The 15916-nt window shown below is 39.7% G+C and overlaps 1 protein-coding gene across 1 annotated transcript in view; it reads right to left on the bottom strand.

Moving 5' to 3' along the window:
• rab40b (RAB40B, member RAS oncogene family) overlaps nt 1-14992 on the bottom strand; it is a 33502-nt gene extending 18510 nt beyond the window's left edge. Inside the window, exon 1 of the mRNA XM_023822659.2 lies at nt 14222-14992. Coding sequence (XP_023678427.1) covers nt 14222-14363 — 142 coding nt within the window. The 5' untranslated portion in view covers nt 14364-14992. The remainder of the gene's footprint in view (nt 1-14221) is intronic.
• Between the last annotated feature and the right edge of the window lie 924 nt (nt 14993-15916).

The following is a 15916-nucleotide window of genomic DNA, read 5'->3' as shown; positions in this document are numbered from 1 at the left end:
ATACTAATATATCACAGAAAGCTGTGCTCAGATCGAAAACGGTATTAAATGACACCTGAGTGGTAAATAGAAGATGTTGTAGTACACTTTACCCTGGATGTTGGGAAAAGATGTAAACTGTTAGACAAAATCAGATCTGTCAGCTGCATGACAAAGCCATGTTGCTCTACAAACATAAAACTGTAATGTATTTATACAAATCAAGTAAAAATCTACAATACGGTGGTTAAAAATAAAAATGGTAGCTGATAAAGAGCCTTTAGCGGAACAGCTGATTCTTTGTTGGAATTCATACATTGAGCAAAAAGGCTGACTAATGTTCCTCTGTTGACAATGAAGACAACAGGACACAGAAGTGTACATGTGACTTTTATTTTGAAGCTGAGAAATCAGGAGTTGCCACTGCATTACCTCTATATGCCTTGGGTGAAAACAGATGAAAAACATTTTGTGTTATAGTACTCTTCATCACAAGACTCATAATGACCAGAAAATGACCTTTACTTCTATGACTTACATTACTAACCTCCAGAAAACAGAGCAGAGACTAGTTTGAAAGGGCTGGGAGTACTGGAATAGTAGAACAAATACATGCACTGCTCTATGTGCCAAAAATGAGATTCTCCACTATCATCAAAGCAGCAGACTTGACATTTGGTTTCTTTAGATGAAGGGAAATACTAGACAATGCAGCTGTATTGCAGTTCCACATCTACAAGAGTGAATTGCAATACTGTCTGCCCTTCTATCAAAAGTACCCTTCTAGCACCAGACTGCTGACTGCATACTGTTGTGACAGAGACTCAGAAGATTCATTGGCGAGCTGGTAAAGCAGGTATAGAGGGAACGCAGCTAGGCAGGGTGGGGAGGGGACAACGCCTCGACAACACCCAGCCAGCAGTCAATTACTACAGCCAGCTCAATTGACCTGGCTCTCCCTGGGGCTATGCACAACACTCCCACACCAAGGTAAGGAGGAGAGAAGGATTCTGCTCTAAACAAGCAAGTCAACATTTTCACCTAAACCAGACACCGACTAACATCTGCCGGACCTGACTGCGGCCTACCTGCCTGGCTCAACTCATGAGGTCCTGCAAAAGACTCAATAACCCCCAAAGACTGCTGGGCAGAAACGATGATGCACCTGGACACTGCGGACATCACCTTTCTCCCCACCACCCTCACCGCCCACCAACTCATCTGTAATTAAATGCACCCCTCTGTGGGTCAAATGGCTTCCTCCGTGTCCGGGTCCTTCTTGCAGGTGACAGTGGTGGACTATGCGGGAATGATTAACATAGAACGTAAAATCACCCCCCTGGCTGCCTAGATGCCTCTCGTCCACCGGGAGGTGAAGTGCTGCAGTTGATATGGGCATCCCTCCAAATTTACTGCAATTTCCAGCAAATTCCTAGGTGCACTGACATGGCGACTGCTCTAGCTTACCTCAGCTGAGACCTGGAACGTGCCACACAACTGCTGACTGCTAATGGACTATGCTGAGTGCTCCGAATTCGGAAGGTGCACAAATCTTGGTGAGATTTAACCCTGCTTGATTTATTGCACTAGATCAGCCAGAGTGACAACTTGAACAGCGCCAAGATGAGCATTAAAGAAAATACTGGGGTCACAGAGAACAAAGCATCAGAGGGCCATTGCCTGCTCAATTCTTCCTGATACAGAATGGCCACACCAACTCAATGTAGGGAAAGCCATACTGATTTGGAGCCCTTTCTACTGTTTACCCATGCAGAAGTCCCAAATGAAATTTTAACAGATTAAGGAACTTCATATGTATCTCATAGAAGAGTTTTGAAAAATACCAGGTGTCCAACATCTGTACACATTAGACTGCCATGCTGAAACAGCGGGACTGAATTCTTTAATCAGACCCTTAAGCACTTACTCAAGAAGGTGGTGACTGAAGATGGTTGGAACAGGGACCTGCTGCTCCCCCACATCCTTTCTGGAGTACAAGAAGCCCCAAGTGCCCCAAAATCTGCAGTTGTTTCATGCCCTTCAAGCTGATGTACCTATTAGATGTGTAGGAGGCCTCAGCCACCTACAGCCATCAGCCTACTGCACCACCATTAAGCATGTCCAACAGGTAAAAGAGAAGATCGACCAGGTGATGCTGGTGGTGCTCAGGCAGCCCTTCACCATGTGCAGCTACAGCAGATGCCTCAGGCTAAGAACACCAACCATTCACTGGTTCTTCATGCTCACTGGTTTCTCATTCATCACTTAGCACTGTTCCAGGGCCATGCTAGGTGATGCTAATGGGATCTCCAGAGTGGGTGTGATTGCTGCGTCATTCCCCTTCCCTGTCTGTCGGCACGGTGGGGGGGGGGGGGGGCTGTGATGACAGAGCCTTAGAAGATTCGTCACCATGCTGGTGGAGCAGGTCATAAGAAGGTACCCAGCCCAGCAGGGTGGAGTGGCACCTCAACAACACAATTATCACTAGCTGAAGACAAATCATTCTCATTCTGGGGCACTTTGAAATCAATATAAAGCGAAAAGAAGTACTTCACTCAAATTGACTCAAAACTCAAAGACTGACGGCTGCAGAACCTGACTGCCACTCACCTACCTGGCTCAAACACAAATACTCCTACAAAGCTTCTTCCGTACAGTGTGTGTATGTGTGTGTATATACATATATATAATGCAAACGCAGGTGCGAGCCCTTGGTTCGCAACCAAGACTAAGTGAAAAAAAGAAGGACGACAGCAGAGACATAATACCCAAATAACTACAGTACAATTGATGGCCCTACATACTGCATCTTGTGACAAACAATTTAATGGTCATGCTGCTTTTACAAGTACACAGTACCTTAGCAGAGAACATTAATTAAATGTAAGGCAAATTAACTGGCAATGCATAACTAAACAGCTATTTAAAACACAATACAAATATCATAATCTGAATCTTTATTGCCACATAACTAAGGATGGTGGAAATTTAGGGCATAATGAAGACCAATGATCAACGGAGAGGAATAAGGCAAACGTCATGAATACAGTAGTTTGTTGTAAATGTTAGTGCCATGCTGAAAATTGACATAAGTATACGCTTACAGACAACACACATCTATACATGTATTACATAAAATACAACATGTGCAATTACAATGTCCAGTGTGTATAATGTGGCAGTATAATAAACTCTGCATACTGAAGCTAGTGCCGGAAACAGCAGCTTCTGCTTTGACACATTGTCTTATTACATGCCACACTTTTATAGAGAGTTAAAAGTGCTTCAAGGAGTGAAACCAGGGCAGTTTATCAATTAAAATAAAATACTTGTGATTATTTTCATTTCAGCATGTGGCCTGTGCATGTCTTTACAAGCCTTGTCATAGCAGCCAGACACGCAGGAGAAAAAACGTCATGCATTATAAATGCATCTCGGAAAAGCATCAGTGCTCTAGTTACTGGTCAGCCCTATTCTTGCTGAAACAACACCCAGGTAAGGTCTACTAATACAAAGACTTATTTCAATCATTCAAAGGCTGTGACACTACAAAATACGGCAGTTTAGAAATAGCTAACATAAATGATTCCACAGGATGCCAGATTTGTCTTTCAATTATAACTGTTTATATTAAACATGTAAAAACAGAGGTGGATACTGATGAGATGAGCTGGGGAGATTGAGCTGGCCTATTTCACAGAACAGCCTGTTCATTCCCACATTAACACTTTATATCACCCTTTAACAAACACAAATAAAGCTCTCTGATGATGGAGAATGATGAGTAACCAGCAAAAGCTCCAATGTACAATGGTCTTCCAGATAACTGGAAACCAGGTTAAGAAACCAGAAACTATACGAGTTCCAGAAAATCTGCATAGATGGAGTTTGCATTAACAGCCCTATCTGGATAAGATCTGTAGACAGGCCATATTTAAAGACTTAAATATCCATAAATCACAATCTTGATGAAAAAACGCTCACTGGTATTTCTGATTGATTTTCAAAGCCAAAATATAAATAATTATACATTATTGTTATCGGTGGTGCACCAAATGTGGATATTTTGGCCGATACAGATAACCAACATATTTTTGTCTAAAATTACTGATAATCCTGTATTTTGGTGTTATTTACAAAGAAATAGACAAAGAGGCATCATGTGAAAGACAGATGAACAATACATTTACTTTAAATTTCCTGATCTTTACGCTCTTTTTCAATAAGCCTAAACTGCATACCTTATAAAAGTGGAAAAAAAGCAAAACATGATATCGAAAACACTACAGATCAAACACCCGCTAAACAACTGCTGCTAAACTGTGATACTACAGAGCGTATTGCTGGCAATTTTAAACTAAATTAGCTCTTTTAAACATATCAGCATAAAAGCATACAGGAAATCCAAATGATCTGCCAACTTTGAATATTGTCTAAAGTCTAAATGTCAAGACTGACGCACTGGACCGATGTCGATATCTCGATGTTTAACGAACATCAACCAATACCAATATGTCAAGCACTGCATCATGCATCTCTAATTTTTATATGCATATGTATACACATTATTTTAACACTGAAAAATCATATTGACATTGAGTGCATCTGCAAATTGGCACGTTTTCAAAAATTAGCAAATCATTTTTGCCTTATTTTTTTATCATTTTAGAATGAGTCAAATGCTGATTGTGTAATGACTATTGAACCCGGAGTATCATTATGGGAGCCACAGAAAGAAACTGCGGAAACGCAGCTCAACAGCCTGGTGATTACAAGGTCACATAAAAAATTACTAATTTATTGTAATGTGTTTTAACATTTACAGCAGTGTTTCTCAATCCAGTCCTCAGGGACCACAGCCGGTCCATGTTTTTGCTCCCTCCAAGCTCCCTGGCAGACAGTCCACATTTTTGCCCCAGGAGCTGGGAGGAAGCGAAAATGTACTGTCTGTGGGTCCGCCGAGGACTGGATTCGGAAACACTGATCTGATTTATAGCATAATGTTATAATTTATAGAATATGTTTTGTAATTACTGTAATCATTGTCAGATACACCATTATCATCAAATTTACTTTCAATAGCTCATACAAAAATAAATACTAAGCCTGTACTTTGTTACATTGAACAACTAGGTATGATAAAGAATAGAGTAGGTTTGGATATAATTTTCCACTTTGAGAATGACCATGTTTTTCCTTCTATGTGTTCCAAGTTGAAATACACTTGATGGATTATGTCTGAGGGAAAAGGTCTGGCATCAGACTGCCCAATATCTATGGGTTATTCCCTATAAGAAAGCTATTTCCATTTGCCAAAGAATGAGGTCATTTCTGATTAAAAATTCTACTCTTTTGCAGATCTCTCCAATTCTAAAAAAAATGCCTTTACACTTGGACCAGGCGACTACATGAGATGTTCCCCTTATTATAACAAACTGCCGTACAGTTGACTAATTAATCAGTGAACTTATGCACATGCATGGAACGGTGCCCGGCATTTGACACATCCGGCTGCGGAAAATAATTACGGAGCAGCAGAAGCAGATGACGGAAATATGCTGTTATTTTTGATCTTCTTCTGAATATATTAAAAAAGGATTATAGATAAACTTATATTGGGAGAAAATAGGTTATTGGGAAAAGTGACTTTCAATCACCATGATGCGGTTCTACTGATCTGACAAAATTGGCATATATTGACATTGACACTTGTAATTTATGATGTGTTACAACTGCTATCAATTTTTACATCTAGGAAGTTAAGGGACGATGATGGAAGTCCTCACTGAGGATGATGTCCATTGTACAGGGTAATGCTGAGAGAGAGATATACATTGTTGGTGAAAAGCAGATTCTAATGTAGAATATGGATCTTCAACAACGGCAAAGTAATTTGAATGAAAAGCTGTGCACTGAGTATACACCTGTCTCTATGGTGGAGCATGGTGGACGTGGCTATCCAATCACGAGTTTGGCTCCCTCCCAAGCTGGGAAAATGCCAACCAATGAAAATTCATACAGAGATGACAGGACCAGAAGGGAAGCCAAATGCTTGTAGTACTTCCATTTTTGTGATCCCAATCTTCAATTTCTTTCCAGATTTAAATGATCCTTTCACCCATTACAACTGGAAAACACAAAGGGATGAGGTGATGCAACAATGTACATCTTCCCTTCTTACCTAGTGCCCACCCTCAGTATGGGTTAATATCCATCTTTTTTATAATAGCTTATCTTTTTTTGGTGGAGGTGATCTCAGGCAGCATATGGCTCATGGCAGGGAGAAACTTGCAGGTACAAGACAATAAAGCTACCCACCGATGTACCAAGCAGCACGACAGGCTTTGTCGGAAATTTCACACCTGCAAGAATTGTTTTTTTTGTTTGCAGGAAAAAAAGAATATCGTAGCAGCATTAAACAACTGTTAAACTGTAGAAATAGAAAAACTAAATCAGATGCATAGGGACAATTCTGACAGTTACAGTTAGTACAAAGGTGATATTCTAAGTCCCAAGTGCCCGGTAGTCTATAAAAAATGCAAGCAGCTTGACTGGGAGTACACTGGGAGTACACTGAACAATCAGTGCAATGAGACTGGGAAGGCACCGTGGACAGCCAAGGCAGAGAACAGACTGGAAATGACTAAAATGCTGGAAAACCAATAAAGTCCAAGAATGCACTAATGGTATGTTTAACGTCTCTCTTGTTGAGCTGTTGCACAGAGGTAATTCAGCCGTGATCATTTTAAGAAACCAGGTTATGCAGATAAATAAGGGTAAGGCAAAGCGTATCATATATTAATTTTTAATTATAGAATATAATACACAGAGTTAATAAAAATGCATATAGGAACAGTAATATGTATATCTTTTGCTTGCTATGACAACCGTAACCAGCCATGGTACTAGACATAGGTGAGTACAGGATTCTTGGTTTTAAAGTTACTTTATATAAAATATACTTTCTGTAAATACCAGAAAAAGAAAAATACACATTATTTGTTCAGAGCTTCATAAACAGAAGGCAGGAAATCAGCCAATATGTCTTCCCAGCTCAACCACAGTAATTCCTGGAAATGAATGGTGATTAAGGGATACTTTGACTCTTCTGTCCACATTTCAAACTTTGACCCAATAGTCCATAAGACTAACTTCCCATCTTGTTAACTGACAAGTGTAAACAGTCTGCTTGATTATCTAAAGCACAGACAGCTATGGTTTCAGACAAATGTACTTGAACTTTTGAGTGGTACTGCAGGTTGTGAGAAGAGTGTTTTTGAGTAATGAGACAACCAACTTTAAAAGTGGCTTGATAACTAAAATTATCACTTGTAAACAATAATCACATGCTACATACAGTATGGTATTAAGTGGATTTTAAACACAAAAAGGCACCAAAATCTTAAATCATTTCAAAGCATCCAATTCAGGAAATGTGTCCTTAATAAATTTTTACAAATTGGTTGTTCCCCTGAATAAAACATTTCAATTTCAGAATGTAAAAGGTCATCTAAAAATACCTCAGCACAAGCCACTTAACTAAGTATAGTTCAACAAATGCACAGAAGATGACAGACCTGAAAATAGAGTTTGTGTCATCTTATTTAAAATTAAATCCGAACACCACACAGGCTGCTTCTGTACTTTTTTGCAATTGCACATGTCCTTAATTCGTCTTGTCCCTTTCCTGGACTGGTGTCAGGTGTTCCTAAGGTTCCTAATATAGGAAGAGTTTAATCAAGTGCACAACACCAGAGGCAACTTCACGTCCCACTGCAAAACTTCCTGCTTCAAAATGACACACTCGACAAATAACATGAAACCATATGCTATATCATCTCAGAATGGAGGCAGACGTCTATCCTGCAGTCTATCCTGGTAACATGCTTTTCTGCTTTCTACTATATAGGCAGCTGTCACTGATTATTAATACCTTTATTTCAGAGTGGAGCACATTACCAAATATGTCTGGCTATGTCCTCATCCAAAGGCCAACCCATAATCTCCATCTAGCAGGTTTTCTTGTAAACCCTGGACATGTCCTACATCCCACTGAATTGTTAACTAGAAGGTGGAACAGCCATAAGGACCATTGTACGTTTCAGACAGGCTTCCAGAACAGAATTTATCGTTCTATGATAGTATCAACCGGATAATACCAGGTACCCTCAATGTACACAGTACACTAAGAGAATCAACCAGAAACATCCATAGCATATTACAGACAATCCAACCTGCCTGACTCTTTGACCAGTTTCAGATAAAGAAAACCACCAACTATGCTGCAAAATCAAAAACCCAGCATGACTGTTGCTCTTGCTAAGAAATCCCATCTGTTTGTATAGTGTAAAAAATAACACTCAGCAGCAACATTTTGTCAGTTACAATGTCAGGACGAACAATTCTAAAAGCACACAATTTTCCATTGCTTCCTTTAACAACTGTTGCTATGTATTTGTTCCTTTTGGCACAAAGACAATCTGCAATTGTACAAACATTAAAATCACTTATTACAATAAGCATTTGGATTGCAAAACATGTATGTTTGAGAAGTATTTCTACATTGATTTGACTAAAACCATTAAACTCTTTACTGGATATATGATTGCCAGAAGTAAACTCGCTTTTCACACACAACCTAAAGCATTTAAGAGGGACTCCTTTTAGCAATTTATTGTTTTCTTCAATGACGTATTTTTTGCAAATGAAATGCCTCTATTTCATATAGCTTCTTTGATTTCTCACAGTATCCTAGGCTAAGTAGCTAAGAAAAGAAAAAAAAATAAATGTAAACAGTATAATGGTTCTCTTCCCAACAGTTGGTCTTAGAATTTTCCTACAATGTTTCAGCCTGGAAAAACCACAAATGTCTGTGAAATAATACCTCCCATCCATTCTCCACCATACACCATAGCAATACTGCCTTGTGAACTTCCATTGCAAGCAAAAGCTTTTTTCCTGGCAGGATTTATACAAATGCTGCCTGTGTCATTTCTGCAAAGTAGAGCAACTGTATTGTGCAATTCGCACAAAGCTTCATTGCAATTAAGTTGTATAACTTACAAATGTATTACTGTGACTCCATGCATATTGGGTTCTAAGACAAGCTAACTTCAACTTTACATTCTACTGAGACAACAAGGACCATGCTGGACTTCTACTGATGTAACGTTGCACAGGATAAAGTGCAGTGAACATCACTCTCAATCAGAATCTCTTGATGGTAAACAACAACCTTATTGAAGGTTCAGGCTTAAATCGGGATATGCACTGTAAAATGGACAAAATCTTTCTGTCTACTCTTTCCAGGAGACACCTGTCTTTGGTTTCTCTCCATGACGTCTGTGATATTCCTCGTGATTAAAGAAACAGGCTTTGACCTGTCCTTCAGATCCAGAATTGAAGGATTTTCAGCACCTTGAAATATTGTAAATCATCCAATGACGGCAATTCTTGGTAATCAAGGATGTGGCAAGATTTATCCACACAATGAAATTTGAACAAGGGGAGAAGCAAGATCACCAAGTAAAAGGAAAGAAAAGGTACTTTAAAAGTACCTCTTCTGCAGCTGCAGTTTTTTTTTAATCTTTATTGCAATATATTGCCTGTGGAAAAATATTTGAAAGAGTACACAAAAAATCTTTATGTGCAACTTTCACATGCACAAATAATTTGCACCCTAAATATCCTCTTTGTATAGATGCATAGATGTACAGTATATACACACACATACATATGTAGGTGACTTGCAAGCATACGTATGTTATTGTGTTTGTACACCACTGTTTTGAGCATCGTAGCTGTATTCGGAATGGAGAAGGCGGAAAAACCCTCACTTCAGAGTTCGAGGTTTTACTTATTTTTCATCTGTTACACCCAGATAATCCAACACCTCATCTGAACAACTGAATAAAAACCTTTTGTTTTCCCCCGAACAAAAACGACAGTGCTTATGACTAGCCTTGCTCCTTCCCCATTCCTACCACTGTACAGTATCACTATTCAGTCTTGCACTGCTTGTGCTGATGCCACCAAAAGAATGTAAAGAGCGGGTATATATGTAGAAACTCCCTTATTGTCTAAAAGAAGATTCACCACCTGTCTTCTTGATTCTAATCCTGCCACCTCTGCTGACATTTGCCTCATTGTAAAGGGCCCTATTACAGTTGCTCACTTAAGGGAGCCACTTGAGCTGGGAGCAGTCAAAACTTGTAGTATAATAGAACACACTGAACCAAAATGTAACAAGCAAAAATAGTACAATCGTTAATGCTAACTGTTAATACTACATATAGGCCTATTTCCAAAACGTCGGATGGACAGACATATGAAACTAATTTCAATGCTTGAAAGGCTGTATACAGACTAGCCCCCCCCCCCCCCCACACACACACACGCGTGTGCGTAATGTTAATCATCCTCAAACTCAAATCAATCAAACTCGTCTAAAGTAAATAAGTAAATTGAACACAAACTTTGAATATTCTTTTAGAAGTCTAAGAGGAGTTAAAAATTATAGCCGTTCTTTTGCTTCTTTTTACTGCACCAGAATCACTGGCTACAAGGCCGAAATGAAAGTCACATCATGAATCTTTCAGTCATCGTTCTTTTTGTATAGTCTAGGTTTACTTCCCTGACCAAGACAATAATCGCTGGTGAGTCACTGTCACACACTGATACTGGGTTACTTGTCATCACCAATTACCGATAATATTATCAGAACACACAAGGCTAATACAAACCACCCATGTTAGTGGTTCCTAGTAACTTACATAAGGCTGATGTCTTTGAGAGTGTTAATGGCACTTATTCTTTTGTAAGACCTTAAGAAAAGCCACACTTCTCAGAATAAACAAGGAATGCAGTGTTATCAGTCCACTGCACTAATATGTAAAGTGATACAGCAGTCTGCTGCAAATGAATTGTTCAGATTCTCCACTCAGTTCCCAGGCCACAGTTGGGATTTCAGAGTCATAAATGCCTTCCGGAAGCCCAGCTGCTAGGCTGAGCCACAGCTAAGCCCTTGGTAGGGATGAGAATACATCACACAATCTGACTACTTTCTCTACATTTATATCATTTTACATGCAACGTACTGCTCTCCACTGCTACAATTCAAAACTACAGCAGAAAATAAAAAAAAACTGACAATTCAACTAACAAACAGACAGAAGAGACAGATTATTTTTATCAGTATTTAATATCAAAGAGCACTGTATGGCAACAAATATTTTTACAGACAGCACTTGTATTCTAATATGCATCTAGAATGTCTCCTGTGAATGTTACAAGGTTATGCTAAATGCATAGAGATAAAGTTAATCTACCTGTGCTCTGCTTGTGTGGCCTAATTGTAAAGGCGTACAGCCGTCCTACCATTCATTTGTAAGTACAGTACAGACGGTATGCACATAAATTATCCATGAAGTACTGTAATATCTACATGCTGCACATACTGGAAACATACCAAGTTAAAAACGGGTAACATTTTACTTGAGGGGGCACAAATAATGTAGTATACTCTAACTTTACGTATTAATTGATTAGAAACTAAGTGTTACATACTGATCTCATGTTTGTTCATCATTAATCAGTCATAACAGTGCAAGTTTTTCCTACAGTTACTATATTTGCTCATGATTTGTACTTGAGTAGTAACTGAGTTACTAAGTTACTTGTGCCCCCTCAAGTAAAGTGCTACCAAAAAAAAAAACACTACAAACTCAATCACTGGCTGATTCAGTTTTTTTTTTAAATTCCCATTTCAGTAAAGTGCGTTGACAATTCTGATCTGCAGATTCTTACTTCCTTTCCCCCGACACTGTGGGAAACTGGCTCCCTTACTCCCAGTCCTCATCCTCCTCGAAAAAAGACCTTCCATGGTTCTTTCACATAATCAGCACTTAACACCCCAGAGAGTGATGCTCATGCCCTGCATAAACACTGCGATGTAACATACTGAAATATTTGGTGATATCCGCAAGGCACAGCCTTTGCCTTTGAACTGAGTGTTCATGCTGCAACGATTCTTCTAAATCATGTACAAGGATGCTTCATCTGGTCAATATATATGGAAACTACAGTACCCTTGATCATATGATGTCACTATTCTTACAGTGTATTAAAGCATTTTGGAAAGCTCTATCGTAAACAAATTGCTAATATATCTCAAAATGTTTAAATCTGATTAAAAGCTAATATGAAAAATATAAGAGTCATATGCTCTTCGAGCACCATAAGCAGCATATATGTAGTATATATAATGTACCATACAGTATGTAGTATACTGGCATATATGTAGTATATATATGCACCATATGTAGTATACTGACATCTATGTAGTATATATATGTACCATATGTAGTACTGGCATATATATGATCTTCAATACAAATTAGATTTTTAAAGCTATAAAGATGAATATAAAGGTCCACAGCACCCTAGACACCATGCTTGTATCTACTTTTATAAGGATCAAGCCTATACATATTCTGTTCACATCCAGACCAGGGTGTACCCCTGCCTTGTGCCCTATGTTGCCTGTGAAAGTCTCCAGCTCCCCCCCCCCCCCCCCCAATGAGCCTAGACAGAATAAGCAGCTAAAAGATGGAAGGATGGCTGAATGGATAGATGAATGAATATACATTCCTTAATGTGAGACTGATGAACAATGCTCATGTCATAAATAGGTCCATTTCTAAACTCTTAGTTTCAATTCTGAGATAAACAATCTGCAACCCATTTTGTAAACTACGCCTTTACTTCAGCAGTGTTCTTTGTTCAATTTGCATTTGAAGCTTTTGGAAGGACTTTCCATTATGTCACCTGGCACCAGATTCTAAAAGCTTGCCAGAGCCTAAATGCAACGAGAATTAACTCGAAAAGAGGGAACCATATGACTCTTTTACTTGGGAAAGTAAGATGGGTTGTCTACAGCTTAAATAACAGCTAATCAAAAAAGACTGCCACACATAAACTAACTGTAATGAGCCTGGAGTTTTCTCACTGAAACCATTCAGATTGTAAGCTCCCTTAGATACAAGGTTCTGCCAGGTTGTATAAAATCAATTACAACTGCAAACTACAGTATTTGGAGTTAAGAAAAATTGGCCCTTTTCTAGAAGTATTCTCTGGGATGTGCTGGAAAGAACCATTTTAAACCTCCATTAATACATTCCTACAAGACTACAGCTCATGAGGGGCATGGTGGCGCAGGGGATAGCACTGCTCCCCTCACACGTCTGGAACCTGGGTTCAAGGCTCCACACGTGGAGTTTGCATGTTCTCCCTGTGTCGTCATGCTCTGGGTTTACCCCCTTCCCCTCCACCCCACAGTCCAAAAACATGCTGAGGTTATTTGGTGTTACGAAATTGCCCATAGGTATGAGTGGATGGTATGTGAGTGTGCCCAGTGATGGGTTGGCACCCCATCCTGTGCTGTTCCCTGCCTTGTGCCCATAAGCTCCAGAACCCCCATGACCCTGAACAGGACAAGTGGTTACAGAAAATTGATGGATGGATGGATGTGTTTCCTGATAACTACTTAATTCAAAAGATCAATAACACTCAAACTGACAGAGAGAACAGAACATGGCACCGTAACTACATTTAGCCTTAACAGTAGCAGCATAACTTCCAAAATAACCAGTCTACGTTTATACTGTAGCCAACAAGCTTAATATAGCACTTTCAACTTTTCTTTAAGGGTGACATGTTTTACGTGAGATAAACGTGAGGTACTGCCGAGGATGAAAATATCTCTCATATTATATATAATATTCTTTACATAAAAACGGAAACAATTCAATGCAACTTATCAGTCTTTTATCACGTACATTAAAAACAGAACTAATTTTATAAATATTTACAAATATCGTTATAAACTTTATATATATATTTTTCGGAAGCACTCCAGCAGCACATCATACCCTTGGTTTAATATTTGAGGTTGACGTTTCCCACGTTTACGTATCAGTCGGCCCTATTACGCATGTACTGTATTTACATCACATATGTCACATGCGACGAATCAGACCCAGCAACCGACTGTATTGTCCCATGGAATTGCATTACATATCCATACGTTTTAACGCCAGACTACCACCCCAAATAAATGTTTCAGAGGCAGTTTTCAGAGATATCAATACTATGATTCTAGCAAACAGGTGGCACATGTTAGAGATTCATTTGAGTTATTTTGTTTATAAATGATCACTATAGTATGCGATTTTGAGTTACTTACCCATGTTGTATCCATAAGGGGATTCGCTGGCTCCATCCTGAAGACTCGCCAAAATCTCCCCCTTCCCCACATCGCTGTCTCCAACCAGCAAAAACTTCAGTAGGAAATCGTAAGCCTTTGCGGGACTGCTTCGGTGGCTCATCCTCACGGCATAGCACTCCGATCTCCCATAATTGTTCACTTTAAAAGCGCCTTTCGATTCTCCCTTTCAACTTGCCGAAGTCAGCTTGGTACCAAGGGACACGTTTTGACAAGCGAATATAAGTCACCGTCCCACAAACTTTCTAAGTCAATATGCGATCGGAGTATACCTGCCAGAGAAAGTTACTCTTCGCAGACACACATTCCTACCTTCTTCAAGAGAGAAATAAGCGTGCGCAGTCAGTGTTGTGCCAACGAGATAACATCCAAACGTAAGACGTCATGCAAATCCATTACAGTCTGCTGTAAGCGGTGATCCTTAAAATTGTCACGCTGTGTCGCAGCAACAGTGTCAAGCGCAACATTCCTTTGGGAATGACTACAAACTGTCAAATTATATCTCGCTCATTGTCAGTCACCACGTCTCATCTGCTCTCGCAGTCGAAGTTTAAGAATTTTACACTGAAGAGCTCCGCAACCTACACATGCAACCTTTATCCAGCAGCGACTGGAAATACCTGCCCTACGCTTATTCGTACCTACGCCTTTTATGTCGTTATTCCAAGCCACACTGCTCTATGCTCACGCGTTGTCTGTTTCTTCACTACAGCCGTCGACAGCGGTGTAATTGAAGCCCCACCCACCTAAGCTCACGGTTGGTTACTTTGCTGAGTTGCTAGGGAGGCTCAGTCTTTTTGATTGGATACTGCACACATCAGTCAGAATACCATAAAAGCCCTGTCAATACACGGAGGATGTGACTAACGTGCAGGCCATGAGGTGTAGCCCCTGAGTGCTGACCCTGGATCTGTTTCTGCGCTCAGCATAACAAAGTTGGTCATACCAAAGTGGTAGTTTTAGCTGATCATTAGCCAGGGCTGTGGGAGACGCGAGGCTGAGGCTAGCGCGCGGGCGGGGCTTGGTTTGTTATTGTTTACGAAGTCGCAGCTCGTTAGTTAGGTGTCCGAGCTACACGACCGCGAATACCACTAATTATTCGACGAACACGTATGACATTTTTACGATGTTTTCGAGAAAGAATAAACACAGGGATGACGTATTTTGCAGTTTTACTCGAAAAGGTGAATCAAATGTTGATGAGCGACGGCTACGCTCTGGTAATTAAAGTTCTCTGAGCACCGAATCAATCATATGTACGCTCCTTTAGGGTAAGGGATGGCAGCTGAAAAACTGAAGTGTATTTTTATCTGATTTTTTTTATTGCCAACCTAGAGAACAATAATGCAACTATCCGGGAAGATGCGTACCATACGACTATCATCATAGAATATTCCAGCTTCATTCGAATCTCAATGAGCCATGGAAGTTTTAACACGTCCAATGGTTGAATTACATCTGAATAGCTGACACATTGTACACCATGGACTATGACATTGTTTTATCACTTACATTCTGGACATTATACTGTATTTTGGACAAGTATTTAGACCAAATTGTTTTCTCTAGGTAAGAAAAACATTTTCCACTAAGACCTGGAAAATGTTCCCAGAAGACTGGCTATTTGCAAGGAAACCGATGTGTTTATTTAATAGG

The sequence above is a fragment of the Paramormyrops kingsleyae genome, chromosome 5 (assembly GCF_048594095.1).
Source record: "Paramormyrops kingsleyae isolate MSU_618 chromosome 5, PKINGS_0.4, whole genome shotgun sequence".
NCBI classification, from domain to species: Eukaryota; Metazoa; Chordata; class Actinopteri; order Osteoglossiformes; family Mormyridae; genus Paramormyrops; species Paramormyrops kingsleyae.
Note: the sequence above shows the minus strand (reverse complement) of the source record. Positions and strands in the feature narration are given on the sequence as shown.